Source organism: Nicotiana tomentosiformis, chromosome 10 (assembly GCF_000390325.3).
Source record: "Nicotiana tomentosiformis chromosome 10, ASM39032v3, whole genome shotgun sequence".
Taxonomy (NCBI): domain Eukaryota; kingdom Viridiplantae; phylum Streptophyta; class Magnoliopsida; order Solanales; family Solanaceae; genus Nicotiana; species Nicotiana tomentosiformis.
Genome location: NC_090821.1, coordinates 23,083,034 through 23,106,908, shown reverse-complemented (window position 1 = coordinate 23,106,908; position 23,875 = coordinate 23,083,034). Strand labels below are relative to the sequence as shown.

The window sequence follows — 23,875 nt, the reverse complement described above, 5'->3', positions numbered from 1 at the left end:
TTAAGGTCTTGATCAATTTGTCAGCTGACCTTCCTAAGAAGATGCGCATGGATATCAAGAATGCAGCTACAGGTGAAACGAGAATGGAATGGGTTAAATTTCAGTATGACTACATTCCTAAGTACTGTATGGAGTGTAGATTACAAGGGCAAGATAAGGAAGAGTATAGAAGATTACATCCTGAGTTAATGGAGGAAAATAATAAAGGGAAGCAGGTAGAGCAGGAAACTGTTAATGGCAACAATAAACCTCCATTGAAGATCCTTACTAGTGGTAAAGTAATGGGCAATCCAGTGGAACAATGGAAGGAAGTGAAGGATAATAGAGTGAAGGTAGTGAATAATGATAAGGGTGTTCAAAATACTACTGGAAAGAAATAGTTCCAACTAACAAGGAAGCAATAACACAGATTCAAACTACCAATCAATTTGCTATTTTGGAGGTTGAGGAAGGAGAAAAAGAAGTTGACAATCAGTTAGCCTTGGTAGAGAAGGATACAGTTTCTTGCAGCCCTAGGGCTAATCCTTCGAGTGCTAGGAAAGAGTTGAATCTAGCTGCGCCTGTTTTTAAACCTACATCTACTGGGAATGGGGTATCAAATTAAAGGAAGGTGAGAATGCAAGTATAAATGGTAAGGGCAAGGATAAGGAAGCGGCACAAGTGAAAGAGTCTACTGCTCAATGGGTAAGTCGAGCATTTGGTACAAACAATGAAGACAATGCTACAAGTGTTAACAATGAGATAGTATGTGATGATCTAGCCAGATTTGTCACCACAAATCAATCATGCCAGAAGGTTCTTCCTCAAGCTCAAGATACTGATACTGGTAATGTGCAATTGGAAAAGCTTTGGGGTAATCAAGTAGATGAATTCTCATAACAAGAAGGGGAAATACGGGATGATGATGAACAGGATCATGTTGAAGAAGATGATCAATCAGTGGACAATGATGCTAGGGAAGTGACAGATGATGAGGATGAACCAGCAAAACTTAATGATGATACCAAAGGTAATGATGGGGTGAAGGTGGATGTTGTAGCTGATGAGGCAATGTAGAAATCAAGAGTGCAAGATAGCAGCTCAAAGAACCAAGAAACCTTACCTAAAACAAATGAAATAGTTCCTACACATAACCCTAACCCTAGCCCGGCAAGAGATACCTTAGCAATAATGAACCCTAATGTGGCCTCCAAGATTAAAGGTGCAGTTTTAGCTGGAAAGAAGATGCCAGTGGTATCTAGTTCTCCCAGGAAACAACCACGGAAGGTAGCCAAGGAAAATATGAACAAACTATTGATCCCAAAACCAGTACATAATCAAATGGTGCAGCAACATGTAGCAATGGAGGAGGAAGATTAGGATGATAGAGGAGGTAAAGACCTTGATGAGGAACCTACTACTTAGAATTTCATGAATGCTGCAAGACAAGGTGATTTATCTCTAAGGCAAATTGACAAAGTTAAATCAGTGGGTAGATGAAGAAAGAAGAAAAAAAAGGAGATTTCTAGTGTTCCTAGCACTGGAGTACAAACAAGAAGGACTCTGACTAAATCCAGTAATTAGTGATGAATGCTATTATCTGGAACATAAGTTTAGTCAATACTAAGAAATCTTTTGAAAGGCTTGTCACAATGCATAGACAATATGAATTCCATTTTATTGGGTTGATGGAGTCAATGCAAAATTCTAACAAAGTGGAGGAATATAGAAGAAAACTAGGAATGTGGGCATTTGTGGAGGAAGATTATCAGATTTAGGTGTTATTTGACATGGAACTATAACTTACACTTAGGCTATTTAATCCACAGTCTCAAAAGGATTTTATAGTCATATTAGTGTATGCCAAATGTGATACTATAAAGAGAATCGAGTTATGGGACACAATGCATGCACTAGCCCAAGATATGACTCTTCCATGGCTTGTTGTAGGGGATTTTAATGTGATAGTTGATGAGGAAGAAATGTTTGGGGGGTTGCCAGTATCTATGAATGAAATTGAAGACTTTAGACATTGTATTAACACTTATAACCTATTTGATCTGGGTTTCAAGGGTAGTATTTACACATGGTGGAATGGTAGAACTGATGATGATAATATTTTTAAGAGATTGGATAGGTGTTTAGCTAATATAGAGTTCTAACATATGTTTCATGGACTGGAAATCACACACTTGTACAAAATTGGATCGGATCATTTCCCTATGATCATTTTTTGTGATCCTAATTCAGCACCTATCAAGAAGTCTTTCAAGTTTTTGAAGTTCCGGATTAAACATGACACTTTCTTGGATGTTGTCAAAGAAAATTGGCGGGCAGATTTTTGTGGCAATCCATTCTTAGTGTTTAATCACAAGATGAATAAAGCTCTATCATTGCGGAGCAAAGCCACTTGTGGTAATATTTTCAAGAAAGTTTCTAGCTTAGAGGAGCTTGTTGTTGTACATGAAACTCAGTTTGAGTTAAATCCAACGCCACACAATAGAGAGAGGTTGTTGAAGGTACAAGCTGACTGCATTAGATATCTTCATTTGGAGGAGGAGTTCTGGAAACAGAAGGCTGGGATGAGTTGGTTCAATGATGGGGATAGAAATACTAAGTTTTTTTATGCACAAGTCAATGGAAGAAGAAAGAGGCTGCAGCTAAGAAGAATCCAAAACAGTAGAGGACAATGGATGGAAAACAGTGATGATATGGCCGAGGAAGCAGTTAATTTTTTCCAGGAACAATTCCATGAAGATCAAGTTCCTACTGCTTTTGGCATCCTTGATCATGTACCTAGCATGGTAGAGTTGAGGCATAATGAAGAACACATCAAACAGCCGACTAAAGAAGAGGTTAAGAAGGCAGTATTTGGGCTTAATGGGGAGAGTGCTGGAAGTCCGGCTGGTTTCAATGGGTGCTTCTTCCAAGCCTGTTGGGATATTATTGGGGATGATGTGTTTGACATGGTTCGAGCTTTCTTTAATGGGCAAGAGCTACCTAAGTTTGTGACTCATACAAACTTAGTTTTATTACCAAAGAAGAAGGAAGTCACAACATTCTCAGACATGAGGCCAATAAGTTTAAGCAACTTCATCAACAAAGTGTTCTCAAGGGTATACATGAGAGGATGGTTGATATTCTTCCTTTATTAATCTCGGATGAGCAAACTGTCTTTGTAAAGGGGAGAAGCATTGTGGAGAATGTGTTACTTACTCAAGAGATCATCATTGATATAAGATTGAGAACTAAGGCTGGCCCTAATGTGGTGATCAAACTTGATATGACAAAAGCTTATGATAAGCTTTCATGGCTTTTCTTGACAAAAGTTTTGAGGAAGATGGGATTTTGTGAGAGGTTCATTGGTTTGATCTATGGAATCGTGTCTAATAATTAGTATTATGTGCTCCTTAATGGGCAACCTTATGACTTCTTCAAGTCAACTAGAGGGGTTAAGAAAGGAGATCCATTATCTCCTACACTGTTTATTCTGGCAGCTGAAGCTTTGTCTAGGGGTTTGAATGCTCTTCACATGAACCTGTATTTTGTGGATTTGGATTACCTAAATGGAGTCCAAAGATCAACTATTTGGCTTATGCAGACGACACTATCATTTTCTCTTCTTCTGATGCTATATCCCTACAGCTTGTTATGGAGGTGTTAAGTACTTATGAAGTTTCTTCTGGGCGGTTGATTAACAAGGCAAAATCAGCTATCTATATGCACCATTCTACTAGCTTGGAGGTGATCAACAAAGTCCAAAGAGTTACTGGCATAAGCAGGCAAGACTTCCCTTTCACGTATTCTGGTTGCCCCATATTCTATGCTAGGAGGAAGATGGACTATTATCAAGGAATCCTCAACAAAATCCTTGATACGTTGCAAGCTTGGAAAGGTAAACTATTGTCAATTGGAGGTAGGGAAGTACTCATCTCTCATGTATTACAAATTATGCCAATACATCTTCTATCTGCAAGGAATCCTCAAAAGTATGTTATTGAAAAGCTACATAAGATGTTTGCACAATTCATTTGGAGTAGTGTTGTTGGAGGTAAGAGTAGACACTGGCTTCATGGAACAATTTATGTATGCCATTTGATGAAGGAGGTGTGGGTTATAGATCATTATATGATGTTTCCAAGGCTTTATTTTGTAAGCTTGGTGGAATCTTAGAACAAAACCTACACTATGGAGTGCATTTATGAGCCAAAAATATTGTAAAAAGATTAATGCTATAGTGGTTCATTGGAGAAGGGGCTCACATGCATGGAGAAGAATGTTGGAATGTAGGGATTTGATTAAGCATCAAATTGTATGGCAACCAAGAATGGGATCATCACTATTTTGGTTTGATAACTGGACAGGATTGGGAGCATTATATTTTTTTACTCCACCAGACTTCTATTGTGATGAGTCAGTTCATAACATATACGATGTAGTCCAGGATGGTGCTTGGGATGAAGAGAGAATTAGGGAGATACTTCCTGAAGATTTAGCAATGCATATTCTGGAAAATGTCAAGCCTTCATTGCTTCATGATACCCTTGACAAAGCATATTGGATGTTGGAGACTAAGGGGGATTTTACTGTCAAGTCTTCTTGGTAATACTTGAGAAGAAGGGATTCTAGCATTGTGTATAGGAACATGTGGGTGAAGGGACTTCATTTCAAGATATCTTTCTTTATGTGAAAAATTTGGAAGGGAAAGATAGCACGGGATGATTGACTTAAAAGATGGGGTTACTTCATGCCTTCTAGGTGTTGGTGTTATGCAAATCCGGATGAGGAAACATTAGGGCATCTGTTCTTCAGGTCGTATGCAGCTACTAAGGTATGGTCTTACTTTTTCTCATTTGCAGGATTATCTTTAGAAGGCCTAAACTTGCACCAAGCAGTGGTGAAGTGCTGGACAGTCCAGGTGGTGCCAAGGCTCAAACCAATTTTCCAAGCTTTGCCTTGCATAATTATTTGGGAGTTGTGGAAAAGGAGAAACAATTATAAGCATGGGGACAGTGTGACTATTAGTAGGGTCATCTATCAAGTGTCATTTACTCTACAATCTCTTGTAAAAGTTAGAAAACCTGGGATTAAACGTGTACCACATAGGTGGCCTGATCTTTTGCATTTGATGGAGAACTACTCTCCCAGATTGAAGGTTCACAAAGTATTTTGGGAATTTCCTAGTGATGGTTTGGTTAAAGGTAAACACTGATGGTGCATAGAGGGGGAACCCTGGCAGGAGTGTTATTGGTTTTTGTGTTAGAAACGAGCTTGGAGATGTGATACATGCGTGTGGAAAGAAGATACAGGAGAGTACAAACATGGTGGTTGAAACTTTGGCTATTATGGAGGCCCTAAGGTATTGTGCACATCATCACTTTACTCACATTTGGTTGCAAACTGATTCCATGATGCTGAAAAATGTTATTGAAGCCAACTAGAAACCACCATGGGTGATTGTTAATTATTTGGAGGAAATAAGGGAGATTATGGAGGCATGTACTACTAGGGTATCACACATATTTAGGGAGGGGAATAGATTGGCAGACCATCTTGCCAATTATGCACTTGACAATGGCACATTTGAGTGTGATAGTTTCGTGCAATTGGATGTACAAGGGAGAAGAATTGTTAATGATGATAAACTCCAATGCCCATACTTGAGAATATGAGTTGCCAGGAGTTAGGAGGTGTAAAGGAGGAGTGTACAAAGGGGAAGGAGGAGACTATGTGCAAGCTACGTGACCATTATGTTCAAATCTTATGGGGGCAGAACATGATGTGCTTTTTACTAACATAGTTTTCTTTTTTGCAGGAAACGATACTGTATCCGTGCCCTATCTCTTGATCAACCTTCAAATGGTGGTATTAGTACTTGTTACTCAATCCATTGGGGGGAAGCAAGGATAGGCACAAACATGGACGAAATGGTGATCATGGAACTCATGAGAGGTATGTGCTTTTGGCATTCAATAATGGGACTAATGGATGTATTGTGGAGTAAAAACCCAATGAAATTCATTACTACAACATCCCAAGAATGGCGCCATGTAAAGGTTTCATTTGATTACTGCTATACGTTACACGCATTCCTCACCAAACAGTGCATGCTCAACTTCGTGCACAAATATTGGACACTAGAGACAATATGGAATGCGTGTGGTATTGCTATTTTTTATGGCAAAGCAGGTACTCTTCTGGGTTATAGACACAACGAGGAAGGATTGCTTGATTGTGTTTGGTCTATCAAATGGAACAAATCACACGGAAAGGAGACGAGGCAGCAAAAACACGAGGCAGGTGCATTTGGAGTGCATCTACTGAGTGTTAGGCCATTTGTGCATGATCAATTGAGCTGTCTACACAAGGAAGATGCAGATGGAGCTTTGGAATGAATTTTACTGGATTCACACGAAACGCAATGCACAAAATTAGATTCATTATGCACATGTCCAGTTTTGCAAAAGGATAGTGGCCAAATGCGCAACAAAGGAATACGACATATGGGCCTCAACTGTGATGACTTATCTTGGCTAGTTTTATAGTTCATTTTCTTATCTTTTTTAGAATGCATCATGTACTATCATTGTTGAGTTCTTCGCTCAACTTTGATAATAGGGAATATGTGGTTGTCAAAGTTTATTTCATTCATTTTGTAAGATCTCATGACGCTATGTTTTTTATTTTAGATATATATAAAAACTAGCCCTAGCACACTGCCTCGTGGATTTGCTTAGAAAATACATATATATATACCAATTTACACGGTACTATATACATTTTCATTCGTCAACCTAAAGCTTGTATATCATTAATCTCTTATGTTCCAATACAAATTCCTCCAATAAGGTTTGAGCAGAAAAGGCAATATTCAGCCTTTAAAACTAAATTTTCCTTTAAGCACTTAAAATATTATGGATACAAAAGTTTACAACTTTACACTTCACAAATTACAATAAATTGTCCTTCGCCATAAGCTTTTTATTGAAAGAGAAACCTAGGAATTCACAAGCTCTAAACAAACTTTACTTCTTCTATTTAAAAGGAATAATGAGGTAAATAAGAAAAGTAAAAACAAGGCTATGCTGTAGTATGATACACCCAAAAAGGAAATAAAAAAAGGACAGACATAAAATGTTATGCGAACTAAAACACATAGGTGGACATAAAACTTGAGAATGCAGTCACATCCGTCCAATCTGGAAAAAGGCCTTTCAATTTAGCAGCAGACTCTGTCAAATACTGGTCCACTACAGCCACATCAACACTAATGGCATCTGAACTGCTCGCCTGCACGATAATGAAAGCAACAACAGATTTAAAAACAAAAAAACAAAAAAAAAAAAAAAAAAAAAGGAACAATAGATGATATCAACATGGAAATGTTCAAGAATTTCTAGATATGCTCATGTGAATAATAACGAACATTCCACTTGTTGGCTGAGTAGACAATGGGTTGTCTGGTTGGAAGTAGGACCGAAACTCTGAGGACATAATTTAGTTAATAGTATTTCAATGTCGTTTTGGACAAATATTAAATCCACTAGTAGTCTCTACATTTACAATTCTGGTGACAAAAGGATATTGATTTAGCATCTGATACTACCAATGCCTCCCCACTTTCACATTGTAACGTCTCAACCCCTTATTTCGAGTTCTAGTGCCTCATCCCCAGATTTGAGACTTCCCATAGGTTTGTATGATGTTTTGGGACTTACGAATATGAATGATTTTGACACCGAGGGGCTCAGGGCATTTTGACACCATTTCATGTGACTTGAAAGTTTAAGGAATTTTAGTAGCAACTCTACCCCTTGATCTAGTATTTGTGCTTCGTTTCATGTTTCGAGATCTTGGATAGGTCTATAGTTAGTTTGGACTTATCGGAATAGTCTGGATGGGTCCTGGAGAGTGAGTTTCGGGCAATTCAAAGTGAAACTAGAAAGTTGTAGAAAATTGCAGGCAACAGGAACCGGAGGTGCGACGCACCTCCATCGCACATGACCCTTCATCGGGGTTAAGGAACACGCATGTCCATCCCCCTCATGCCAAACTTCTGAATTTTTAGGTTTTGTATAATTTGTATAAATAAACCCCATTTCGTAATTTTAACTCATTCTCACTCATTTTGGAGACTTGAAAGCTCGAGTTTCGGGGATTTTGAGCAAGATTTTCATTTCGGAGATTGAGGTAAGTGATTCTAACCCAAATTTAAGTATACCATGAATCTATCATTAATTTAATCTTAGAAACATGAATGCGAGATAGAATTTGATGAAACTTTGGAGAAGACTAAGAATCACTAAAATATCAAATTGAATCCTAAAATGGACTTAGATTGAAATTTAAGCATAGATTTAGATTGATGAGGTAAAAGAACAACGAGATTTGACTTTGATTTTGGAGTTTGACCATATGGTCTCAGATTTGATTTTGAGTTGACTTTTGACTTAGCCCAAGATTTAAATTTTTTAATTGAGTCCAATAGTATTATTTGACATAGTTGAATACTCTTATGATTAGATAGGTAGTTTGGCAGATTTATACCTAGGCAAGGGTGTTCTCGCAGAGTAGAGCTTGTTTGGACGAGGCAAGTTAAGGCTTTGACCTCAATAGCGGAATGTTTCCCTAATCGATCTTGTTTGTTAAATATTACGTGAATGGGGGTAACATATATGCAAGATGATGTACTTTCAAGGTTTTGCACCTCTCAAGCACAAAGAATAGAGAAAAACAAAAGCACCTCGCTAAAGATATTCACAAAACTAGCAAAAACATTCTTCAAACTCACGTGAGAAGAATGTAAGATGTAAAAAATCATACTCACCCGTTCCTCAATCCCGCGAGATTGCAAGAAGCGTTAAATAAAGAAAGAAGAGTCAACCAAAAGAGAAATCACGTTTTCGAAGCAAGAGCTTAGAAAAACTAATCACCAATGTTTATTTTCAGCATATTAAGCCTTTAGAATAGGCCTTACAATGAGTAAAATTGGTAAGGTTAAGAAAAACTAATCTTATTTAAACTAGAATAAGAATAAGGTTAAGAAAAACCTACCTAACTTAAATAGAAAAAACCATTCTAGAAGGAATGGAATACCAACTAACAATTCGTTTGACTCAATCTCAAGTCTGACTAGAACTATAAATATAATCATGCTAAAACAAGAATTAAGAAATCATAATCTTTAAGGAAAAGAAATCCTAATCTAAAAGGATTCTTGGACTTATTCAATTTCTTGAGATTCTTGGGCCTCAATTGGACTAAGGCTAATTAGTGTAAGCACTTTAAATTCGCGCCCCAATTCTCTAAATCCATTGGCACCTTCGTGAGCCCAATAAGCCTCCATTGTTGTAGAAAATATGATCTCCACTTGTGCTTCTCTAGCATCACGATTTGAGCTTGTATTTTCATCATTCTCCCCTGGTTGAAAAGGACTCATCCTCGAGTCATCGAAATAGGGAGCAAGATGTGCTACATTGAAGATAGGTGATACTTCAAAGTCATTGGGAAGCTCCAAGCGATAAGCATTATCACCCATCTTTTGCAACACCTTAAAAGGTCCATCAGCTCGCTCTTGTAATTTCGGAAACTTGCAGTTTGGAAATCTCTCCTTACTCAAATAAACCCAAACCAGGTTGCCTTCCTTGAACACCATATGTTTCCTATGAGTATCAACCTTTTTTTAATATTTAGCATTTTGCTTCGCGATATATGCCCGGACTATCTCATGTAGTTTCTTGAGTTGCTTCACTCGATCAGCAGCATCTGCACTAAAAGAATGAGAAACAAACAAAGGGGAAAGATCAAGTAGTCCAAGAGAATTCTTACCATAGACGACTTCGAATGGACTCTTTCCCGTTGCGCAGTTGGTTGACTTGTTGAAGGCAAACTCAGTAGTAGGAAGTAACGATTCCAACTCTTTGAGATTCTTCTTTCTTAACCCACGAAGCAAAGCACCTAAACTTCGGTTTGCCAATCAGTTTGGGGATGATGAGAAGTGCTAGGTGTTAGCTTAGTACCAAGTTTAGCCCATAAAATCCTCCAAAAACGACCTAGGATTCTCGAATCCCTATCTGAAGCAATAGTTCTGGGAATTCCGTGCAATTTCACAATATTAACAAAAAAGAGATCAGCAATATTTGTTGCATATGAAGTCCTATCACAGGAATAAAGTGAGCCATCTTCGAAAATTGATCAACAACCACAAATATGGAATCCTTACCCCTTTGAGTCCTTGGAAGGCCCAACACAAAGTCCATACTAACGACTTCCTAAGGTTGAGTAGGAATTGGCAGAGGAGTGTAAAGACCGAATTACTTTTGTGCATTTTTGCCTTTATATTAGTTTCACATCTTTCAACCAGCTTATTGATACCCCGAACCATCTTACGTCACTAGAAGTTTTCTTGAACTAGGCGTAGAGACTTTGTTTGCCCAAAGTGGCCAGCTAGCCCTCCATCGTGGGACTTGTGAAATACAAAGTTGCTTACCATAATAAAGATAATCACCCCTAAGCACAAACGTATGTTGAGGACCCTCCCAGCTAGCGGTGGCAAAATGTTCAAAGAAAACAGTTATTCACTCATATTAACCATTAAAAAATGGGTTGAATAATAAACTTTTTAAAAAACAAGTCAAATATGAAAAAGAACCATATTATCCACTTAGAAAATGAATAATCAATAGATAACTAATGGATTTAACTTTTACATTTGTAAAGCCTCAAATTGGGGATTTCTCAAGTTTGGGAGACTAGAAATTCTCCCAAAAGTGATCATATTCAAGAAGCCATGAATAATATGGACATCCATATTATCTGTCGGTTAACCCATTTTTTATCTGTATTAAATGTGAATCGGGTCGGATAATATATCCGTTTTTGCACTACTCGTTTCCGAACCGACCCGACCCGCCCGTTTGCCGCCCCTACTCCCAGCATTAACTCCAAATAGCTCTAAAATTCGAATTTGTTGTATATAATTTCTTTATGTGCTCAAAACCTGCAATAGTGTTTTGCATGGCAAAAACAAAATAAGGCTTGTGACTTGATGCATTAGCTACTTGATTGACCTTCCCGACCTTGTGTTTAATAACAAAGTGAAAGGCTTGCAAAAATTCTACCCACTTGGCATGTCTAATGTTGAATTTCTATTGGCTATTCACATACATCAAGGCCTCATGATCAGAATAAAGCACATTGTCGAGTTAAAAGATAGTGACCCCAATGAGAAAGAGCTCTGACAATGGCATAGAACTCCTTGTCATAAGTAGAATACTTTAACTTTGCATCATTCAGCTTCTCGCTAAAATAAGCACTAGGTCTACCTCCTTGACAAAGAACAGATCCAATCCCAAGCATCACATTCAACTTTAAAGATTACATCAAAGTTGGGCAAAGCAAGCACCGGTGCTTAAGTCATCTTTGTGTTAATCAATTCAAAACTCTTTTGCTCAGCATCCGTCTATTTAAATGGGTTTTCCTTCAAACACTCGGTAATAGGAGCAACAAGAGAGCTAAAATTCTTTATAAAACGCCGATAGAAAAAACCATACCATAAAAGTAGCGGATCTCTGTTATGCTTTTTGGAATAGGCCAGCTAGCAATAGCTTCAACCTTTCCTGAGTCGGCATGAATTACCTCATTGGAGACAATATAACCGAGAAAAGAGACTTGCTCAGAAAAGAACTTGCACTTCTTCAAGTTGGCGATGAGGGTGTGCTCTCTTAAAAATTCAAAAATCTTTCTCAAGTGCTTCAAATGTTGTTTATCATCCTTCCTATGGATAAGTATATCGTCAAAATAAACGGCGACAAATTTCCTGAAATATTTGGGTCATGAGTCTCATAAATGTGCTAGGAGCATTAGATAGCCCAAATGGCATAACGAGCCATTCATACAACCCCTTGACAGCCTTGAATACAGTCTTCCATTCATCACCCTCCTTCATTCGAATTTGGTGATAGCCACTCTTCAAATCTATTTTAGAAAATATTTTGGCCCCATGTAATCGATAAAAAAGATCATCAAGCCTAGGAATAGGAAATCTATACTTGATGGTGATCTTGTTAATAGCATGACTATCAACACACATACGCCAAGATCGATCCTTCTTGGGAATGAGCAAGGCAGGTATAACACAAGACTTTCCCTAATTAGTCCACGATCCAATAGTTCCTTGACTTGTCGTTGAAGTTCCTCTTGCTGTGTTGGATTCATTGGATATGATGTTTTATTAGGAAGTGGGGCGCCTGGAATTTGATCAATTTGATGTTAAACTCATCCAATATTGCTTCAAGTTGTGGGTCAATGACTTCTAATGACTCTTTCTTGGCAATAGATTCCACTTCCTTAGGTACTACAACGAGCACTTCATCTCCCTCATTCAAGTGTTCTTTTCTACCTTAGCTCTTGTAATGTATGTCTCCTTCACTTTAGGATTTGACTTCATAAATCTTCAGGGTTCATTGAGAGCAGTTTGATCTTCTTTGCATCCTTGACGAAAGAGGAAGTGTTCTTGAAGCCATCATGAATTGCCTTTCTATCATATTCCCCTGGTCTACCAAGCGGTAAGTGGCAAGCATCCATAGGCATTACATCACGCCAAACATGTACTTTCCTTCCTTCATCTAGCTACCTCATGCGGTATGGCTTCTGCAATGGCTCCGTTTCAAACCCCAATTTGGTAACCATTTCTTCAGAAACTACATTGGTACAACTTCCCCAATCAATGATGAACGTACAAACTTTTCCCTCAGATATACGTGTATGGAAAATAGTGTTGCAACCATGGTTATTGCTAGAATTTGAATGAAGAACTCGTTGAATCATAAGGTATGCTCCATCATATCCGTATCCAGCTACTTCTTCCAAGTTATCATCATGCAGCTCTTCATGATAATCTTCTTCATTAGTTGCTCTTTCAAGGATGGTGAATGCCTTTTTGTTAGGACAATCAGCTTGTATATGCCCAAGTCCTCCACATTTATCGCATCTCTTTTTTAAAACTAGCTTCTGAAGTCATGGGCTTCCCTTCAACTTTCTGGATGTTTGGTTTTGTTATAGATGATTGTGGCTTTGTAGAGCTCAAACTAGCACCCCATGGTTGAATGTTGTAAGGCCCCATAACAAGTTTAACAAGGATTTAAAGTATTATCGTACCAAGGACAAGCTAAGATGTTCGGAAGGTTGTAGGATAAGTCAAAGAACGCCACAGTATGGATTCTGGACCGCACAATGCATCGCGAAGTGGGCAGAAGAATCAGCTTGAGAGGATGATTCTACGATCAACTATGCAGACCGCGGATCAGCTTCGCTGGACCGCGGAATCATCGCAGAATGGGTCGGAAGGGTGCCAGAATTGGGGGTCTGTCCGCGGTGTAGTATGCAGACTGCATAACAGTTCGCAAACCGCGGATCCGTCGCGAAAATGGCCAGACCACCTGCGAATTTTTAATGGAGAATCTGCGGTTCAATGTGCGGACCGCAAAACAAAATGCGAACTACAGACCCGACGCATATCCGTCCAATACATTTCGAAATTTTGGAGGACCATTTTGCGAACCGCAGAAGCGATATGCGGTCCTTTTTGTGACCGAAGATCTAATTCGAATGGGTAATTTTGGAAAATTTCCTACCCGACTCTATTTTAATAAAAGGCCAAAGGGTTAGTTTTAGAAGGGGAATTTTTATCCATTTGAGAGAGAGAAACATCCTAGAGAAAGAAGGGAGAGCTCCAATACTTCTACACTTCAATTCCTTGCTCAATTCTTGGAGATTCGAAGGGAGAAATCTACAAGGTCTTCTTCTATCACGGTAAGGCTTCATCCCAAGCTCTCATGCAATTTTCAATAATGTAGTTGTAGGTAGGTTGGGTATTAAAGCTTATGGGATGGTGATTGGAAGCCATAAGCTCCTAAACTTGAGTTTGGGTGTTCTAAAGAATAGGGAGATGGGGTTGTTCGATGTAGTTGTGGGTTGGGTGTAGATGGGTAATCATGCATGTATAGTTGGAGGTCACCTACTACCCAAGGATAGTTATGGTATAAATGTGGTTATGGAAAGGGTGCGAATGATGAAGAGACACCATTACTAGAGGTGGTAAAGGATTAATGTCCTCTAGTGTTTGATAAAATGCCTAAAAGACATAAAAATGAAGAAACTCTCACTAATATTTGTTCAATTGAACTTTTGTGATGTAGATTGAAGTGTTACAAGCAGTGAAACATAGTAGGGACCCTAAGGAAACTTGATTAAGATATGTTTGGCTAAATCCTTGACGTAGAATTGGATTCCATAAACTCCTTATAAACTCTAAGTATGGTTTGTTCAAGTTTCTATTCCCTTTGTTTTGAATTGCCTCAAATGATTGAATTACCAAAAGCTTATTGTTACACGCCATGTTTTCGTACGTGAAAGTACGCCATAAGTAAATTGATGAAAGCTCGGAAATGAGATATTATATCCCGCATTTTCGTACGTTAAAGTTTCGTCGTAAGTTAATCGACGTAAGCTCGGGAATGAGATTATTTTGAGATTATAAGTATTATGTTATTTCAAGCAAATGATAAGTAAATTCATGAAGGTGAGAGGGTAAGCGAATCAAAGAAAATGAGTTTCGTTGAAGGTTGTCAATTTGGGATAAAATACGGTTCAAGCTATAATACCCGGTATTTATGGACTAGTGTCATACAAGGTACGACATGACCATGATAGTATGATGTATAAAGTGTGTTAAAAGTGAGTAGTATTTTAAGTAATTTGAGATAATTCTTAATTATGTGGATAATTGATTAATTATTGATTTGAGTGGGAAGTTAACAAATTAATTAGAAGTTTGTGGATAATTATTTAACTGAGATCTTGGAGAAGTATTAGGGGGGCAATTCACGTGGGTAATGGGAATGTGCCGCCAAAGAGGTCTTGAACAATGAGTCTTAACTCATGTAGCAAGGTGGCAAAATTAGAGAAATTATTGTGGCTAAGTCATACATAAGTGGGGCCCACACCCACTAATACAAAAGGTTTCTCTTTAATTCACAAAATGGAGATGTTTTGCATCTACTAAGTAACGGGTGAGGCTTCAGCAGAGAATTCATACAAGACATCTTAATATTATAGCAACGTGAGAATTTGCAATTCTAAGGGAGTACGATGCAATCTTTCTCAAGAATATCATACGCATTTTTCCCTACTCCGATCTTGCCGTCATGTGTTTTGTCGCGATTGTCGGGTGTTGGAAGGATTGTGAAGAGAATCGGCTCAGGTATGTTAAGGATATCCCTTCTTTCATTTTGGCATGATCCGTACGATACAAACGAAACGAGTATATGCACAATTTTCATAAATGACTATTCATAGAAGTACTAGGGGTGTCTATATTCTTGATTCCCCATATGAATTATTATTAAATCTTCTGTTCATGGGTCTCAGAAAAATACGTATTTGATAAAGTTTATCCGAAAGGCATATTGATCTTATGACATTCCGAGAAATCTTATTAACGTATTTCTTATGCATTTCATTCATTTATACATGTACATTGACCCATGACCAGATGGCGTTATATACGCGTATATTATACGTATATGGGATATGGGAAAAGGTTACGGCGTTATATACGCACCACCACCTGATCAGCAGGTATACGTTGATGATTTGCCCACAGTGGCCGAGATGATATGATGGGATGCCCTCAGAGGCTTGATGATGTTATGAACGCATATACCTATGCATGGTATGACATTTATACGCATATGCATGACATTATACATATGAAATGATTCACAGAGATATTCAGACTTACATGTTGAGTCTTTTACTCCATGTTTCTCTCATGTCTTCTATTTACTGATTTTCATTCCTTACATACTCGGTACATTATTTGTACTGACGTCCCTTTTGCCTGGGGACGCTGCGTTTCATGCCCGCAGGTCCCGATAGACAGGTTGAGAGTCCTCCAAGTAGGCTATTAACTCAGCGGAAGATGTTGGTGCGCTCCATTTGCTCCGGAGTGTTATTTGGTTAGTATGATTTGGGCATGCATTGATTGGTAAGGCGGGGCCCTGTCCCGACCTTTATGGTATTTATCTACTCTTAGAGGCTTGTAGACATATGTCATGTACGTGAAAGATTGTATGGCCTTGTCGGACTATGTTCAGTGTACGAGTGATCATTTTGGTCTTATAGGCCAGTATGTCAAGTATTTCCTCATGTTTTATTCTACTTATCTCACGACAGTCTTTCCGGCTCATTTACCTATGATAGAATAATACGAAAGATACGTTATGTTGGTACTCGGTTGAGTAAGGCACCGGGTGCCTGTCGCGGCCCATTGGTTTGGGTCGTGACACTTATGAACTCGATTTATGTTACATTTGCCATCATTATGCTCTCATCTTTGAAATTTATTTCAAGTGTTTAAGCTTTTATGTACTCATATGTTTGTAGCTATGACTTTCCAATATTTTAAAGGCATTTCTATGACTTCCGAAAATCCATGGCATGAGAAAGAAATGAAAGAATGAAGAGGATATGTGGCCATTTGCGCCATGAATGAAAAATTTGATGTATGTCAAAAAGTGCGAATGGAAAGAAAGGTTTTATGAATTGCTATAAAAAAAATATTTTTGGGAGTATTATTATGTAACCGAGAAGATATAAGTTGCAAGGATCTATACCTGAAACTACATGTGCCGGTATAGGAAGACGAATGGGGATGAGCCCATTCGCACTATGATGAGATTATGCCCCATAATTAGGATTTACCCGCCCAAAAGTTATTTGGGCTGAGATAGGCTGGGTCAAGATGGGCTAAAATTTGGGTCATAGCCCAATCTGCCCAACTCTTACCAAACTTTAATTAATATGTGTTGTTTTCTTATGAATTATATAATTACTAAATAAGACTTTTTTTCTTTTATTATGGTCATATATAACATATCAAACAAAAAGGAATTATTTCTAAGATATTTTGACAAAGGATCAATTTGAGCTAAAAAGCAGCCCAACTTCAAATGGGTTGGGTGAGTTCAATAAATGGGCGGGTCCATAACCAGCCTAACCTTGGGCGAGTTAGGCAGGTCATTTGGGCTTGGGCCAAATTTGACAAGCCTAATTGGGATGAATGTATTGCTAGCAAAGTCACATCGATCCAAACGGCATTGTGGTGAGACGACTAATCCAATCGAGCAAAAATCGGACGCCATGACGTGTACATGGTGGTTATATGTTCCTATGTTGGTAACTAACGATCTCCCAACTAAAATTGTTAATGATTATTTGAAAGTTTTACTCATGTTATACTTTTTTCTTATGCTTTAATATCTCATATTCATTTATATTGATGTTCCTCCCTATTTCCTTATGTTGACATTTCATTGCATGTGAGGGTACTTAGCTTTACATACTAGTACTATTCCATATGTACTAACGTCCCTTTTGCCGGGGACGCACCTCCGCAGGCAGCACAGATTCTCGATAAGCGTGTATCCTCTCTTCAACGGATTGTGGTGAGCCCTACTTTATACCGGGGCCCTTATGTTATATTTTGATCTTTTGTATATTATCTTGGGCATAGCGAGGGCCTTGTCACCGGCCCTTCCTTACTTTACTCCTGACAATTTAGAGGCTCCGTAGACAAATTTGTGGGTCATGTATTTATGGAAAACTCAGTGTTGTAAATAGCGCTAGCTACGTCGCTAATAGCAAGTAGCGACGCGAAGCGAGGCTCATGTGCTTTTTTTGTCTGTTGCGATGCGTTTTTACAAAAGCGCCGATGAGGCGAAGTAGCGCCCACGAGACGACGAGGCGAGGTAGCGATAGAGGCGTCGTTTTAAAAAAGAAAAAAGAAGAGAATTAAGTAAAAGTTGGGGTTTTCTTCTCTTCAGAACATTTCCTCCTCTCTCAGCAGTCAACAGTGAGCAACGGCCGCATCGTTTCTTCGACTTTCTGTTGTTTTTTTTTGTAATTAAACTTTTTGCATTAATCACCAATGTTACATTTACAAATCTAAGTAGACCATCTCAGTTTGCTCTACAATATAAAAGAAAGTATCCAACAAAACACTCTACATTTCTATGCCTTGCTAAAGACATTCTAGTAACTAATATTTACAATTGCTGAGCAACACTCGCGTATAGCCTTCAGCTCTGAAGTTGCATATGCAAGCCACTCTCCTCGCTAGGACCTCCCATGCAATAGTTTGCTTCTCAAAGATCCGTGAATTTCTCTCAATCCACAGTGCATGCATGAATATACTCTGCATAAACTAGCTTAAGTACTCTTGCGAGCTGAGATCTGCTCTTAGTTTTCATAACTATTCATTGATGATTTGCTGCCCATGAGTCTATAGGAGGGTACTGAATTTGCAGCCAATGCATGAGTCTGTGCCATAGGCATTTACCATATTCACATTCACCAAACAAATGATCTCGCGTCTCTGGTTGTTGATGACAGAAAAAGCAAGTGTCATCTATCTGCATTCCCCATTTCTTCAATTTATCGGTTGTTAACATTCTTCCTTGCACCTGAAGCCACATGGTGAAGATGGCTTTTGGTGTTGCTTGGTTTTGACACATCAATCCTTTCCATGGAACTTTTGGAAATACACCTAGTAGTTGCAGGTACACCTGTTTTATGACTGTGCCTTGTGACAAATTGCTAATAAGGTATAACCTGTCCCTTGCCTCAAACACCTTTCGAACCATCCAACAGGCTTGCTTTGGTACTCCCATATGCATAAACTCTTGCTCTTTGATATAGTAGCTATGGATCCATCTAATCCGTAGCTTGTCCTTCTTGTTAGCCAACTCCCAGCAGGTCTTAGTGATACCAGCTTTGTTCCACATGGCCAAGTTAACCATATTCAATCCTCCAGTAGCTCTTGAAGAACACATCATATCCCATGCCACCAAAGACTTTTTGGTTATTGTATTCACCCCAGACCATATATAGCTTCTACAATGTGCTTCAATTGCTTTGATGACTTTAGCAGGTATAATAAAAATTTGAGCCCAGTAGGCATGGATGCCAAAGATTACTGTTTGGACTAGCTGTATTCTGCCTGCATAAGACAGTTTCTTTGATATCCATGAAGAAATTCTGCTCACAATTTTGTCAATGAGAGGTTGCCATTGCAATATTGACAGCTTCTTAGTATCAAGAGGTATGTCCAGATATTTGAAAGGCAACACTCCTTGACTATACCCTAGAACTTGGTGGATCTCATGCTTCAGTTCATTGCTAACTCCTCCATAATATATTGAGCTTTTGGCTAGATTTGCTTTAAGCCCAGAAGCTTCTGAAAAGGTGTTGAACTTTTGATGCAATAGGACGACAGATGTAGTATCTCCTCTTGTGAAAAGGAGAAGGTCATCAACAAAGCTCAAATGAATTAGGTCCAATCTAGAGCACATAGGATGATAGTGGAAAGTTTTCTCATGCTTTAGTGTCTTTAGGTTCCTGCTCAGATACTCCATTGCTATGGCAAAGAGGAATGGAGACATAGGATCTCCTTGCCTAAGCCCTCTAGCTGCATCAAATGGCTTAGTTGTCTCCCCATTGATGAGAATGGTATAATTCACTGTTGACACACACTCTATGATTCAATTGGTAAATTGAACTGGAAATCCCAGACATTCCAAAACTTGATGCAAGTACCTCCAATCGACTGTATCATAGGCTTTCTGAATGTCCACTGTGATGAGGCATCTTGGAGAAATATTCTTCCTAGAGTAAGCTTTGACAAACTCATGGGCCAGTAGAACATTATCTGCTACTTTCCTACCAGGAATGAAGCCAGCTTGGGTGTCTGACACAACTGAAGCAATAACTTTTTGCAAACTGTTTGCAAGAATTTTGGCAATTAATTTGTACAGGACAGTGCAACAAGCGATAGGTCTATACTCCTTGATACTTGTAGGATGAGAAACCTTAGGAATCAGGGTGATAGCCGTGCAATTAATTGCTCTAAGAAGCTTGCTTGAATGAAAGAAATCCTTCACTGCATGACACACTTCTGGTCTGATAAGTGTCCAAGTTCTTTTGAAAAATAGTGCATTATAGCCATCAACATCTGGTGCTTTATCATCTCCAATTGCACACAGGGCTTCAAATATTTCTTGGTCAGTGACCTCAGCACACAGGCTCAACTGCTGGGAGTGTGTGAGGACAGGTCCCAGTTTCATTATCTCTCTGTTCGCTACAGGCAAGTGATCTAATCTTGATCCCATAAGAGATTTGTAGAAGGCAATTATTTCTTGTTGGATCTGCTTCTGGTCAGTGAGTCTATCTCCAAAGGCATTAGTAAGTTCTGCAATAACTTTTTTACAACTTCTTTCCTACCTGACAGCTGAGAAATATTTGGTGTTAGAATCACCAAGCTTTATCCACTTAGTTATGGATTTCAGCTGGAGGATGCTTTCCTCTATTAGTGCAAAGGCATACCATTAGCAGCTGATCGATTACCATTAAGGACCCCAGCCCAAGTTGGTTCCCTGGTACTTTCCGGCAATGGAACAGTAATGTGTGCTCGTGACTGCTTCTCAGCTTCCTTCTTCTTCCCCAATGTAGCTTCAGCTGATTTTGGAGCTTGATTTCCATCTTCTAGCTCCTTGCCCAATGGAACAGTAACACCCCTAGATGAAGGAGGTGTTACATTATCTCTCAAATTCACTTGCATAGGAATAGGGCTCTGATTTGCTCGTTTCTGCTGTTGGCTTGCAGATGCAGAGGCTCCGACATAAGGGATCTGGGTAAGTATTCCACCTCCTACCTGTGTTTTGGAAATCCCTGAGATTGACTCCATGACTGCAGACGAGGTACTTCCGATGTTCTTAAGCTTGGGTATTTTGTCATCAACCTTGATCTGTTGCTTTTTAGGACGACCGCGTGACTTCTTTCCTGCCATTGACGAGGTCGGCGCACGTTAGCTTAAACTGCGGCGAGAGAGCGAGGAAGAAGCCTTCCCTCTTTCTTTCTTTCTTGTTTTGTGCTTTTTTTCTGGGTCTTCTTTCTTTCCTTTTTCTTTCCTTTTTCTTTTTCCGGCAGTAAACCTCTGTTTTCCGGCGTCTTTTCCGGCAATAAGTACTCTCTTCTTTCTTTCTTCTTTCTTTTCTTTTTCTTTTTCCGGCAATAAGTCTTTTTTGTTCTTCTTCTTTCCGGCGTCTTTCTTTTCTTTCACCTTTGTTTTTGCTCTTTTCTGCTCTTCTTTCTTCTTCTGTTTCTCTTTTAATTTTTGTCAGTTTAGTACACAATTAATTGCATATTAACCTCTATCTATAATTACAATTAATTTCTCTCTATAAGCAATATATATTGAACTATTTGCTTTCTATTTATTCAATTTTTGAATTGATATATTTATTAATATGCTATTGTTATTGAGTTTTTAGTTATTTATATATGCAAATTTAATATTTTATTTTTTGTATTAATTGGTGCTTCATATCAAAAGGCGAGCGCTATGCTTCTCGCTTCTCGCCTTAGTGAAGCGGACCCTCATCGCTTTTTGCCGCCTTACTTTATTGAAAACACTGGAAAATTTAAAAGTGTTGTTTTTGTCATTTTGCTTCCACGAAAAACTATTGACTTATATCGTTTTGTCAAATATCAACGAGACTCTTTAAGCAATGGAAATCAGCATTGTGTATTTCTATGTTCTTGGTGGTCTACTACGTATTAGTTTAAGGTACTATGTAGGCTTGCTTGACTGGGTAATCTTGGTTGAGCGTCGATCCCACTCCCCAACGTTGGGACGTGACAAAAGTGTTCGACTTTTTTATTGTAGTTGACGAAAAAGTGGCTTTGGCTTCCTTATGTTGTGTCTCTACGTCCTTGGCTAGTTTGATAACATCCCGAAAGGTCCAATAGAACTGCAATCGTATCACATTCGCAATAGGCTTATTTAATCCAGCCAAATATCGAGCAATTAGGTGGGCTGATTTTTCTTTAATGTCACTCTTAAGCCTAAGATATTCAAATTCTCTTGTGTACTCATCCACGGATAAAGTTCCTTTTTTAAAAGAATGAAACTTCAAGTAAGAATCTTCTTCATATGTCTCTTGCAAGAACTGTTTGCACAATTTTTGTTTCATTCTCTCCCAAGTGCGAATTCATATTTTTTCCTTCAAGATCTCGCTCCCTTTTGAGGTTTTCCCACCATAGCGATGTGTAACCTCTAAGCTTTATAGCAACGAGCTTGACCTTCTTCTCATTAGAATATTCTTTATAATGAAAACACGCTCAATTGTTATAAGCCAGTCAATGAATTTATCGCCTTGAGATTTGCATCATACTCCGGAAATTCAAGCTTAATATCATAAAGTTGATACCTCGCTCGATTATTATTGTATGCCCTTCTCAGAGGCCTCATATCATGTTGATACTGAACTTCATCATAGTCATACTCTTCACTAACTTGATTATCTGCGTATTCCGAATTTGAGTTTATATCATAGTGAGCATGCCGCCTCGGTACTCTCATGCGTTGGTCAGCTATAGCATCTTCTGCTTGCTCAATATGTTCTGCCCTACGCAGTTGAATTGGTGGATCTCGAAGTAAAAGACGTCGCGGTAGCACTGATATGTTGTATCTTGGTGGTAGTGAAGGTTGTAGGCGTTGTGGCGGATTTGGAGGCAATTTTGACTCACCAAACTTTCAACCAATTCAGTCAAATTTTTTCATTGATTTCTTTAAGCCATCTAGCTGCACTTTAATTTCTTCGTTGTCTCGTTCGAGGGTTGTAGTTCTTAATCTTTCAATCTGAAGTTGCTCATCAATTGAAGAGGATCACGAGCTTTCTATTTTCTTGTCTAGCGACATGATGAAAAAGATAGCAATTCAAGAATTCGAACCTAAAACCTGCGTTCTGATACCAAATTGATGTACTTTCAAGGTTTTGCACTTCTTAAGCACAAAGAATTAAAAAAAAACACCTCGCTAAACTTTTCACAAAATTAGCGAAAGCATTTTTCAAACTCACGTGAGAAGAATGTAATATGAAAAGAATCTTAACCACTCATTCCTCAATCCAGCAAGATTGCAAGAAGCGTTGAATAAAGAAAGAAGAGCCAACCAAAAGAGAAATCGCGTTTTTTAAGCAAGAGCTTAGAAAATTAAGCACCAAATGTTTATTTTTAGCATATTTAGCCTTTAAATAGGCCTTACAATGAGTAAAATTGGTAAGGTTAAGGAAAACCAATCCTAATTAAACTAGAATAAGAACAAGGTTAAGAAAAAACTATCCTAACTGAAATAGGAAAAACTATTCTAGTAGGAACGGAATACCAACTAACAATCCTAGTTTGACTAGAACTATAAATATAATCATACTAAAACAAGAATTAAGAAATCCTAGTCTTTAAGGAAAGGAAATCCTAATCTTAAATGGATTCTTAAACTTCGTCAATTTTTTGAGATTCTTGGGCTTCAATTGGAAAAGGCTAATTAGTGTAAGCATTATAAATTCGTGGCCCAATTCTCAAACTCCAATAGCACCTTCGAGAGTCCAATAAGCTTACATTGTTGTAGAAAATACGGCTTCCACTTGTGCTTCTCTAGCACCACGGTTTGAACTTGTATTTTCGTCACAACGTGACGAGCATATATACGGATACTGAGTTTTCCATGGTGCGTTATTATGAGAGACCTTGTATGCTTTACATCTAGTATAATGCAATAGGCATCCTTCACATACTAGTATAATATTATAGATTTCATGTACCTATTTTACATGGTTAAACCTATTTATATGCACCTTGTCAGCATATAATGTTCTCATTACTTGTTTGACATGATTATGAGTTGTTGAGCTATTAGGGCATGTAGATCATCATTCCTGTTGAGGTATCAATTAGGGTGTGTGGATTGATGTTCATATTGCATGTGGCTTTAGATTCG

At 38.4% G+C, this 23,875-nt stretch overlaps 1 protein-coding gene across 1 annotated transcript in view; it reads right to left on the bottom strand.

The window, feature by feature from the left end:
• Positions 1-6,849: 6,849 nt before the first annotated feature.
• The window catches only part of LOC104102727 (uncharacterized), a 56,094-nt gene continuing 39,068 nt past the window's right edge, over positions 6,850-23,875 (bottom strand). The window contains exon 22 of the mRNA XM_070186327.1: positions 6,850-7,269. Coding sequence (XP_070042428.1) covers positions 7,126-7,269 — 144 coding nt within the window. The 3' untranslated portion in view covers positions 6,850-7,125. The remainder of the gene's footprint in view (positions 7,270-23,875) is intronic.